Here is an 11,422-nt window from a genome sequence, read left to right as displayed (position 1 = left end):
AAAAAGTCCCAGTGAAAACCTTAAAAGCTGATCCAAAATGACTGCACATGTGACATTTTAGAAGAATTTTTAAAATGTTAAGTATTTGCCATTAATATTTCATTATTACTTTTACTTACTTTTCTCATTTTTTATTAAATTTTATAATTAATCATTTTTTATTGTTGTCTTGTTTTAAATTTATCGATTGATTGGCTGGTTCTTTTCAGTAGTTTGCAATTCTATTTATTTATTTTGTGTCCCCAATTAGTGTTAAACGCTAAAGAAAAAAAAGTCACTTTAACAAAGTATATAAATATTTTTTTCCCTAACTAGCATTCCAGCGGCCGTCAGTCAAGCATAAAGTTAGTTTCTTCTTTTCCCACTGATTCACTGTGCCAGGTGGTTGTCCGTGAATGGTAACTAACCTTGTTACTACATAGCAACAGGCGTGTCAGTAGTGGCATCTGGGCAGCTAAGCCCAACCTCATCATTGCCAATGAGTTCAATAAGTATTCACAGTGCAATGGGGACATATGTTTTCAATGGTATCTTGTCCTTCAGATGCTTATTTAAGGATTAATTGATAAGAATATATGAATAATGCACTGTTTTGGATAGGATATTGATCATAGAGTATTCACAGTGCAATCTGGGATGTCAGTTTTTAATGATATCCTGTCCCTCAGATGCTTGGTTAAAGAATTTTTTGATATGAATATATGAATAAACTATATAGCTTTAACTTGAAGGAATAGAGAAGGCATTTGTTTTAACAATATCGATAGAAAACGAATAAGTTTGCTTCAAACGTGATGAAATGTGAGCCACGAGGCTCTATCAAATGTGATTATTTTATATGTACTCGCATACTGACTGGCGTTTTTTGCTGCCAAGCGAACTTATCTGATAAACCAACCAGCTAGCCTTCCTTTGTGGCAAAACATGTCACTTTGGGGTACAAAATATTAGAAGCAATAATTATATATAACTCAAGAATATAAGTATATATACATATGTATAAAATATAAGTTACTTAAAAACATGATTCTCGTTCAAAATGCAAGATATTATTTTTACTCAAGTCCAGTATAGAAATAGAATGCCTTGTTGTTACTCATACTAGAACTTCTGGGATTTCCCAAGCTTTAATTGGGATGAGCAATTTTTTTAGGAAATTGAAGAAAGAGGTAATGTAATAGTCAATCTGAGAATTGAAAAAAATCTAATATTGAGCAGCAGTGATTGAAACCAACATTTCCTCACTCCACAGGGATCTCTGTAGTTTGCTTCTGGAGGTCTGCCTGTGATGTGTACCTGTAGATTAATGTGAGCTAGTCATCCCAATCTTCCCTCCTTTATGACACATGGATTTCAAGTGCAGAAAGGTAAAAGATTATAGAGCTGATGGAAGAGGCTTACATTGCTATATAAAACTATTCCCAATTTGTTTAGCCATTTGCCTAGTAGAAGCTTCTTCAGACAATTGCACTTTATTCTATTTTTTTTCACTGTGCCATGGCTGCACACTATTCAGCTGAGTCATGCTTACTATAAAAATTATGTCGTAACACAAATATTTATTTTTGTAATTTTAGGTTTCCGAGTTATGGCGTACAAGTTACAAAATGACCAAGGAACTTACTTACCCTGAGTTCTGTTGCACTATGCCCATGGCATCTACCATCAAAGTGGGACTAAAAAACTTTAACCAGCATGCTCTGTACACCAGGGATAAAGAACAGACACTGGTAAGACGGCTGGAGAAATGTGATGATAATGCATTATCATTGATGTATGGATGATGTATGGTTATGATACATGACATTCATGTTGCATGATTTTAAAAATTAAAACTTTTAAATTCATATATCCAAGACCTTAAGTACTTATGCTTGGAAATGATTTTACTCCACAGCTCTCCTCCCAGCACCAACCTTAAGCTAAATGTTTCTGATGAAAACTAAATTCTAATGCTGCTATCTATCATGGAAGTCAACCTACCCAAGGTTTGTTCTTAATTTTGAATGACATAATTTATATACAAACAACCAATATTTGAATATAAAAATTGAAAATTGGAGGTTAAGTTCTACAGAGGGAGGAAAAGCAATGAATAAACCTTTCTAAGCACAGGCTTCGACAAACAAGCATTCTTCTGCCTTATTACATCGAGGTGGGAAATCATACCCAATGTTGTATTGGTGAGACATCGAGCATTAGGACCCTGGCTAAACGAGGAAACATGTTTCTGTGTGCATGTTCCCTGATGTTTTCAAGTTTAGCCACATGCGAAACCTTGCTGTGTTCAACAAGTTTTGCTTCCAAGAGGCAAAAATGTTTGTGCTGTGGGGCAGACACATGGAGACAATGTTTTCTGGTTTAGCCACGAAAATTAAAATTCTAAAATTTCGTTACTTAGCAACTCTAGCTCTATCTTGAAAATGCGCATATGCTAACTGATATTGAGTAAACAAGTTCCCCAATGTTTCCTGACAGTTTTGCCACAGTTGGAAACATTTAAGAAAACATGTTTCTGGAACCATCTGGGACTTTTTAAAATATTTTTGGTAAAATGTTTGGCATCATTTAGCACTCTGTTTGATGGTATCATATCAGACCTGTCCCCAGGCGTCACGCTGCCAAAACCAGAGCGTGGTATACTGAAAGAAGCTGTTGTTAGTAGCCTTGGATCATTAAATTTTTGCCGTGGTTTATTGAAAAGGTTATCCAGGTGAGGATTGCAAGACTATGATATAAACCAGGGTAGTAACAGCAACAAATCATGCAACTTGTGGTGCAACGTGCATGGTTGCGTTGCAAGTTGCAGACTAAATGTTGCTCACATATCCACACCAATTTTTCTTGCACATCCTTTTTGAGCAATGTAGGAGCTCTTTATACTCTCTACTCTCTTTCCACACTTACCAATACTTCCATCATTTTCACAAGATCTACGAGATGATGCTTGAATGACATGGATTCATGATCATGGGGAATCCCCTGGGGACAAGACTTCAGCGTGGAAGGTCCTTTGACCAGAATTGGGAAGCAATGAGTTCTCAGACAAAGTACCGGTAAGTAAAGCGAACCTTGATTCAAATCCAGTCACATTTCACCCATTCCAGTCCAATCCAATCCATCTCATTGCCATCCAGTCCATCTTAATTATATCCAAACACTTCCAGCTACACCCAACATATCCAATCATTTTCAGTGACATCAAATCAAATCTAGTCAATTTCAGTCGTCAGGTCCAATGCATTCCATTCCTTTCCCTAAAGGCAGGCATCCCAGACCTCCTATATTTCCTATAATTTGTATAGGATCCTATAAAGAGCCTATATTTAAAGAAAACTTCCTATATTTCCTATAAATAGGACGACTGCTGAGTGATACATTTCTATTTTACTCTGTTTAGCACATTTGGCGAAGGGTAATAAAATGGTATGCCTTTTTTCGGTTCAGTTTTTTTATGGCTTTTATACTGTAGATAGTACTGAAAAGCTATTTTAGCTCCTATAAAGTGCATATATTCTATATTTTCCTATATTTAAAACTTGCACAGTCTATATTTCCAATCACATTTGTCTAAAAAGTGGCTGGGATGCCTGTAGCACACTACAATCCATGCTTTCTACTCATTGTCCCCAGTTTGTTTAACGCATTATCACCAAGATTTGACCCAGTGTCTCACAAAATAATGGTCAGATGGTAGGTTACACTTTATTCTGCGACAGGTTAATATAATCATTCATTAATTCTTGGGTTTTTATTCATTATAAAATGTTCTTGCCAATACATTCAGAAAGCACGTCTACTACGACAGTGGATTGTAAATGAATTGCATTCAATGTCCCCGTCGATGCTTTATTATTAGAAAATGTGATTACTGCCCATGACCATAAAAAAGGTACTGTCCCTTTTATTCTCCCTCTATTCCTCCTCAATTCTTCCTACCGACTTCTCAACCTTTTCAATTTGTCAGGTCCTTGTCTTTTTTGTCAACGCATAACGCATTTTTGTTTGGTTTCTCGATTTTATTTGCATTAAACGCCGTTTGCTCTGACGAGTTTATGTAGACGTCGTCATAACAAATCGCTTGCCTTTTTGTAATTTATAGTGATCTCATATCCTAAAAGGGACCACAAATTTCAGTTGGTGCACATTCCTGTCGTTATCACCCTAAAAGGGACGAGGACCCCCCACCCCCTTTTATAAGGGAGTCCCCCGTCCCCCCCGCCAGCATCCTTGTCCCTTCTTGGTCCTTTACCCTAGCTCTTTTGTCCTCCTTTTCATTCCTTTTTTGATCTTCATCTTCCTTCAAAATTCACATCAGACTCCCTTCCAGGTTCTATATTATACTTATTTTATGCATGGATTACCCTACTTCAGTACTTTTACTATTCTGCCATCATTGACATACTTTTCCTTGTTTCCTCAGATGAGGCATGATTAACATGGAACCATGATTTACCTGGTTTTGAACCAATAGTCTCTTCATGGATGGAAAACAATATCTGTCCGATGCATCTCAAGAATCCAACCAGGTACGTATCCTCATTATACAGTATAGATACTGTGAGTTGACCACAGTTTATTTTACTGGTGTCTCAGGTTTGATTCTTAGGTTCGGCACATGTGAATAGGATTCCTGTTCCTGACCTCAGTTTGTTAGGTGTTCCCCTTGATCCAACAGACCACAGGCCGGCAGGCTCTCCTTCTTCCCCTCCCCCCTCCGCCCTTGTCCCCAATCCCCCTCCCCCAGAGCCGCCACGCAGGCTACCATACTTTTTAACCCCGTATTACGGCCAGGACAAATCGGTTAGTTTAGATCTTAAGTAAATACTATAAAGTTATTACTGCAAAATATGTGATTCTTTTATTCATTCGTTTTACATTCCGACAGTACAATAATACTTTTTGTAGAATCAACACAACAACTTCTAACAGAGAAACACGTACAGCGCGATGCGCTATTTAAGTATGTTCGCATTTGTTTTATAGCGTTACAATATAAAAAACATTTTTGAACATGTAGAGTCTTCATGCTTGTTAGTACAAATGCATTATCATCTGTCATATTATTGTCTCATTGCCATTGTATATAACAAGCAAACTTGTTTTGTCATTTTACATAAACTGGATTAGATGTTCAAATGCTCATCGCTTTTTTGTTTTGACTTTCTTGGCTTTTTAGGTTTACAGCTTTCTTGTTTTGTTGACTCAGTTCTTCTTAGAAGTTGAATGTGGGTTATACAGTAACTGAGCTCCAATAGCATCAGAAGTTTTAGAAACATTATTTAAAAGTTCAATATGCAATATTTCACTTAATTTGTTTAGTTTCGTACTAATCAATAAAACACGTTTTTGACAGCCCACTAAATACTGCCACTTTTGAATGTCCCTTCGGTGGCCGAATTAACAGTTCCATTCGTGCTGATTGGTCCTGTTATGTTGTTTCATGAGCCTTGAGTGTCTTCATTGGTGTCTTTTGTTCTTTGTCCAGGAAATCTCCTGACGAAAAAAAGAAGTGTTCATCTAAGGATGATTCATTTGAAGAAGAGGAAGATGACACAGATGCACCTAAAGACGAGAAGCCGCCAAAAACAGAAGCCCAGATCATCTGGATCAGTGAGTTCGTTAAAGTATTGGCAGCAGGAACCAACAAACACCATCCAAGGTATGATCAAATCCTCCCTAGATGTGGGGGATGAGTATCAACTTTAGGTTGCCTAGAATAGTCGATTCCATATTACATGGTTTCAATGCTACAAGGGGCACAGCCTTTGTGTCGGACCAGTAGCTTTTCCAGATCCAGATCACTAAGAACTACATGTACACGTTCTTGGATTGGAGAGAAGTTGTCAAGAGAATGTTGAGGAATTAAGGCTGGTGACAAGGGTGCTTGCACCGTCTTCTCGTTTGGTGATCACCAAATAAAGGTTTCCATCCCATTTTCATTTTTCATTTCTTCATTTCAATACCCACCTTCATTCTAATGATTCAATAGTAAATAGGATATTATTTATATTGTACTGTGACTTGAATCATTACATATTAAAAAGCGCATTAGAAGTACATAATTTATTATTAGACTATTTTTAAATTTTATACTTCTGACAGTGACATCTACAACTATGGAGTTATAAAATATAAAAATACAATAACATACATATAGAAATAAATGACCTCTTGGCAAGTGTTGTGTGACATGAAGTAATGTGCTGTTTTGATTGGCAACACGCTGCTCAAAACGACACCTGAAATCGACACATTTGGGTTACTTTTCCATTTCTATCCCTAGGTTCTCGAAACTTAGCCATGATATAGAGGTCCTTGTTCTTACTAACTTGTTCTTTTTATTATTTCTCATCAAGCGCACTAGGGCAAATATTGGTGTTCTTTAAGCCATTAAACTTCGTTATATTGGTGTTTTTTAGCTGTTAGAAATTGTTTAAACTGTTGCGTATCTGTTCTGTTATCGGCTGGCTTGATTCGCTAAGTTTCCTCATCTATACACACTACCGCATCCTATATCTGCCTCGTGACCGCTTACACAAGTGTCGGTTAATAAGTTAATCCAAATCCCCTAAATAACCAAGAGTGAACAGGTTCATTCTTGGTTATTTAGAGGATTTGGATTAACTTATTAACGGACGCTTGTGTGAGGATGCAGTGGTTCCTTACGTACGATTGAACCGTTGGTCACAGCAGTATTTTGAGTATTTTTAGTGTATATAGACAAGGAAACTGAGCAAATCACGCAGAACAGAACAGATAAGCAACAGTTTAAACAGTTTCTAACAGCTAAAACCACCTATATGACGAAGTTTAATGGCTAAAAAAAAACAATGTTTGACCTAGTGCCCTTGTTCTGATTTTTATATCTTTTTCAGGAAAATGATGTCACAAGTTTGGCACCAAACCCAAGTTTATCCTATGACCAAAATGACAGTGTCATTCGAAAGAACTTAACAACACAATCTAAAATTTGAACACATTCCACTTTGAACATATTCCGCTTTATATATCAAAAGATTGATATCATCATCTTATTGTCATCCCTTATGCTAGTTTAAAACCTGGTTTTGGGGGTAAAATTATAAGATGTTGTGCCCATTTGGATGAGGCTCTGGTACCTTTTAGGGGTAATTTGCTATGAGTATCCAAATCCTATATACACCTACTGGTATATTACTGGTATACATGCTACTAGTCCACAATACGCAACAAAAATATGCTGTGAATAAATTTACTATGCGAAAAATTCCCAATATATTTTGCAGTCTTAGGAGTGTGGACTGTGCTTCGGCTGTGACCACGATTTTTGAAATATATGTATGTGAAAGAGCCACCACCTGGGACTCTGAGTTTAAAGGCCCTGTTACACGTTGAAACTTTGAGCTGCAACTTGTATGCGACGGAATTGCGAGACAAGTTTCTCAGGGGTAATTCCATCCTGAAACTTGTTTGCGACATAAGTTTCGGTTGCAAAAACTTTCTCCCAACAAAAGTTTCACACAGCTTGGGTGTTGCACGGTACAATTGCTTCTGAAACTTGTCTTGCAACGCTGTTGCTCACAAGTTTCAGCTAAAAGTTTCAATGTGTAACGGGGCCTTAAGCAGTTTCTCTCATTCTATTAGAGCAGGATCACTAACTTATAAAAATAGTACTCCATGATCATTTTTTGAGTATTACACTGTTATTTCTTGTTAATAAATAAATATTAGAGTTCAGTCTCAACTCACTGCTTTGTAATCGTCCAAAAATATCACACTGCGTCCGTTTGTCAATATTGGGACTCTATTTGCAAGTCATCAAACAGTTAAAAGAAAATCTGGTTTGCACACTACAAACTGGGGACTATTGGCAGTGTGGGGCAAAATGGAGACCCAAATTTTTAAAAAAAGCTCAAAAAAATGTTTTCCGGTCACTGCACCTTTTGAATAGATGTTTTAAGAGCTTTTTGGAATCAAAACGACATTTTCTTTGAAAACAATTTTTTCACACTTATTCACTCGACAATTTGGGGACCTGAACTTTAGAAAGTGTGCTTTTCCAGTTAAAAATAGAGTCAATAATTTGCATTGCTTGATTGAAGATGTTTACATTGATAAAAGTCATATTGTGTACTGTAAAGTTAAAAAACTGATTTTTGTTTTTGCACTTATTAACATGAAAAGTGGGGACCTACTAGTTTGCACACCAAAAATTGCAATCTGAGGACTTGCTTAAATTTCTTTGGAAAAGTGTTTTCTAGCTAAGATAATCCGTTTCCTGACTTTTTCAAAGTGGGGACCTGATTCAAGTCCCCACTTTGTGAACCATCCCCAGATTGTTGGTGTGCATACACATTGAGGTCCCCAGATTGTTATGTGGGTCCATCCACACACACTTGCACACACATTCATTCATTCATTCTTCCGAATGAATGAATGAATGAATGAACAAATGAATGAATGAATGAATGAATGGATGAATGAATGAATGAATGAATGAATGAATGACTAACCACCCAACCAACCGACTAAATAACTGAGACTCAATGACTGATGACAAAAGAAAAAATAAATAAGCTAAATATATTTATGGTGGGATTGAATAAAATTTAGTAAGTCTTTTTTGAATACTGGTTTCTAATACTCCATTATACTGTTCCGTGACCGTTCAGTGACCACAAATAATAGTTCCAAGCTGAGGCTGGAGTTGCAGAGCATGACATAAAGTATAGTTTTGTTGTGCATGGAAACTCCAACCTTGAATTGGAACTATCATTTGTGGTCATTGAACAGAACTTTAAAATGCAGTATTGTTGCCAACTTCCAGAAATGGCTAAAAATCGACAGGGAGGTGGGAGATCTAGAAACAGTGCAAAAAATTTTACGGAGAAGGGAGAGTCGGCATAAATATCAGGGAAAAGGGATAAGATCACTATTATTCAATTTACCGGCAAATTAGTTTGAAGAGGAAGAAATGGTCAAAAAAATTGGAAAGGGAAAGATCAGAGGTGGCATAAAAAATAGAAAGGGGAATATTAAAATGACTGTTTCTCTCTGCTCTATTATATACTAATGATTCATAAAAATACTTAGTAATGTGATTTGATTTACTTATTTACTTTACCTTTTAAAAGGAAACAATACTTATTAATTCTGCCGTTCTCCTTCTTGTAGCATCCAATCACATAGCTTTCATTTGATGAACGAATCAGTAGAACACCCTGCTTTTCCAGCTTGTCAAATTCTTTGTCAAACCAACAATACTTGAATGAAGTCTCGCCTTTTTTGAATCCACAAAAGGAATTCTCCCTAAGTGAAATTTGCCTTGAATTGTTGTGTAAGAGGAGGTCTGAGCTCCATTTTTTAAAAAAAGAAGACTTTTGGAAATTTTTTAATTCTGGACAAGGAATGACAAAATAGTTATCACTGTGGTAATTTTTTAAAATTGTTTTACTGTCCTTCTTATTTACCAAAAACTCTTTTCCTTGTTCCTTTTGATAACGGTGAAGTTTCACCTCAATTTTCGTACTGTTTTCATTCACTTCTCTTCTACATGAGTGGAACCAAGGCACAAAAATGAAATACTCCATTTTACAATTTGTTTCCACTTTAAGAATATTTCTGAGGCTTTTATCTTTCTTTGACAGATGTATAACACAACCCACCAGCTCTGCTATTAGGGTACTTCGATCTATCAGTCCAACTTTGGCTATTCCTTGGGTACCATCTGGTTGCAGATTTCCAGCCATAGTTTCTGCATAGCTCGGCATATTGAGTGAATAAATCTTCAGATGGGTATGCAAATAAGAATACAAATAATTTTACATTGAGGTAATAACATTCTACAGAGTTTATTACAGATCAAAGGCAGATTATGGGATGGTTTGAGCCATGCAATTCAACCAGCCAGGCTTCCCCATTAGACCTCTTTACCTTGAATGTAATGTTTTATAATAAATTTCCCATCTCAGTCCAGGTAACATTCTCTAGAGTATCATTACTTTGTTTAATGGTTGCACATGAGAAGCCACATGAATATAATTTATAGATATATTCTTGAGAATATAATTCTTTGTTTAAGTTGTATCCATAAATTCATGCGTTTTCTCATGCACAACCGTCAAACAAATGAACAATACTCTATATAGCAAATGACACAGTGTGAAATGGGAAAACATTTCACCCAAGGTAAACTGAGAGGTCTATTATATCATATCCACAATCCACGATTTAAAATGAAGCTTCTTCAGTTCTGAATTGTATTGGTCTTCCTGTGTTCAATGCAGAAATGGTTCAGATCACACTAGCTAGGAACCACAGAGGGGGAAGAGGCTAGGGTGTTTTAGTCTCCAAACTTTTTGTTAACATCCACTAAATAATCAATCTACCTTCACCCCCCTTCACAACCCATTTTAATCTTTTGAATATGAGCCTTTTACATTTTCCAATGTACAGTAAGCTACGGCCCTGTACACGGTCCCATACCTCAATGCTAATGAGTCTGAGTAGAGATGAATGGAACATGTCTTAGTCTGCATGTGTTGTTACAAAAATTTCATGGTTTGACTGCTGACCTTCATTCAATAATGTGACAACCCCTTCCCTGACTCCATATTTTTCTAAAAGTAGAGGGGAAGGGACAGCCCTCACCTTTTGCTATTACTAATGACCCTCCCATCTGAATCCCAACCAACCTCCCCCCCCCCCCACCACCCCCACCATATAAAGAACGTGCTCTTCCCTAACAAGCTTTCCTAAAAAATGTACCACCATTTTAAAAACAATTGCTAACTTGTTCTCATGTTTAAAAAATTTATGACGCAAATCTAAGAGTCAACTCTCAACTTTTAGTATATTATTAAATGCATAATTTATCATTCCCCACCTTGTAACTTTTTATAGTCATTGGAACGACAAGTCGACAACGAAAGCTCACTTCTTTCCGTCCCACCTCAAGTAAGTCTTAACAGGATAAGTAGAAAGAAAGAATTCAAAGTTTTTTTCAACCAAAAAGAATAAATCAAACGAGAGAGACGTCTTTTATATCTTTAGTTTTGAACAACCAAGTCACTGACAAGTCTGAGACATGCTTGTCTTTTCGTTCTCTTCGAATCGGCGCGGTTTCCCCGAAATCAATATTATTTTTAAAGGCTTACCTTCTTTGTGCTTTATCAATTGCAAGACAGAATATAAAGTGTTCAAATAGTTGTATTTGAAGATGTGTGAAGGCTAATAAAGTTTTGGTTTCCCAGAAATCTAACGGGCTAGAATCGGTACACACAGGTAACCCAATGATAAATTATGTGCTTGGAATTTGTGAAGTATTTCCGGGCACAAAACACTCTGAACCGGAAATAGTAATCATTGTGAGCCTTAAGTCCATTGTGGCCGGAAGTAGAACTTTTGCACTGGATTAGCATAATTTTTTCTCATTTTAAAC

The 11,422-nt window shown here is 36.5% G+C and overlaps 2 protein-coding genes across 12 annotated transcripts; one reads left to right on the top strand and one right to left on the bottom strand.

The window, feature by feature from the left end:
• Positions 1-15: 15 nt before the first annotated feature.
• LOC148904543 (uncharacterized) lies at positions 16-7,726 on the top strand. Of its 11 annotated transcripts, none has more exons than XR_016118788.1 (10): positions 27-76; positions 316-527; positions 1,253-1,367; positions 1,578-1,730; positions 1,898-1,988; positions 2,932-3,056; positions 4,424-4,529; positions 5,489-5,662; positions 5,724-5,924; positions 6,879-7,726. XR_016118788.1 is itself a non-coding variant. In XM_089024654.1 (7 exons), exons 5-7 carry the CDS (start codon positions 4,486-4,488, stop codon positions 6,955-6,957), a joined length of 297 nt encoding a protein of 98 aa, XP_088880780.1. In that variant the 5' UTR covers positions 557-1,367; positions 1,578-1,730; positions 1,898-1,988; positions 2,932-3,056; positions 4,424-4,485; the 3' UTR covers positions 6,958-7,726. The 11 variants fall into 11 exon arrangements, 1 of the variants encoding a protein (XP_088880780.1); XR_016118790.1 differs by having other exon boundaries at positions 58-76; positions 316-398; XR_016118793.1 differs by lacking the exons at positions 27-76; positions 316-527 and adding exons at positions 2,599-2,713; positions 3,788-3,892 and having other exon boundaries at positions 544-1,367.
• On the bottom strand, positions 4,836-11,352 carry LOC148904542 (uncharacterized). Its single transcript, XM_089024652.1, has 3 exons — positions 11,139-11,352; positions 9,107-9,767; positions 4,836-5,977 (listed from the first exon to the last, which is right to left on the bottom strand). The coding sequence occupies exons 2-3, from the start codon at positions 9,750-9,752 to the stop codon at positions 5,973-5,975; spliced, it is 651 nt and encodes a 216-aa protein (XP_088880778.1). The 5' UTR covers positions 9,753-9,767; positions 11,139-11,352; the 3' UTR covers positions 4,836-5,972.
• Between the last annotated feature and the right edge of the window lie 70 nt (positions 11,353-11,422).

Source organism: Actinia tenebrosa, unplaced genomic scaffold (assembly GCF_029948245.1).
Source record: "Actinia tenebrosa isolate PJP-AT-01 unplaced genomic scaffold, QUT_ActTen_1.0 PGA_scaffold9__36_contigs__length_13948895, whole genome shotgun sequence".
NCBI classification, from domain to species: Eukaryota; Metazoa; Cnidaria; class Anthozoa; order Actiniaria; family Actiniidae; genus Actinia; species Actinia tenebrosa.
The sequence above is the reverse complement of the archived record's forward strand: the minus strand, read 5'-3'. Positions and strand labels throughout refer to the sequence as shown.

What these genes read in the sequence shown, in the direction of transcription:
- LOC148904542 (XM_089024652.1), bottom strand. Translation starts at nt 9,752, where the DNA reads ATGCCGAGCTATGCAGAAACTATGGCTGGAAATCTGCAACCAGATGGT.
- LOC148904543 (XM_089024654.1), top strand. Translation starts at nt 4,486, where the DNA reads ATGGAAAACAATATCTGTCCGATGCATCTCAAGAATCCAACCAG. An exon ending in CATCTCAAGAATCCAACCAG is followed by an intron (nt 4,530 to 5,488) that starts GTACGTATCCTC and finishes TTCTTTGTCCAG; the next exon opens with GAAATCTCCTGACGAAAAAA. An exon ending in ACCAACAAACACCATCCAAG is followed by an intron (nt 5,663 to 6,878) that starts GTATGATCAAAT and finishes TATCTTTTTCAG; the next exon opens with GAAAATGATGTCACAAGTTT.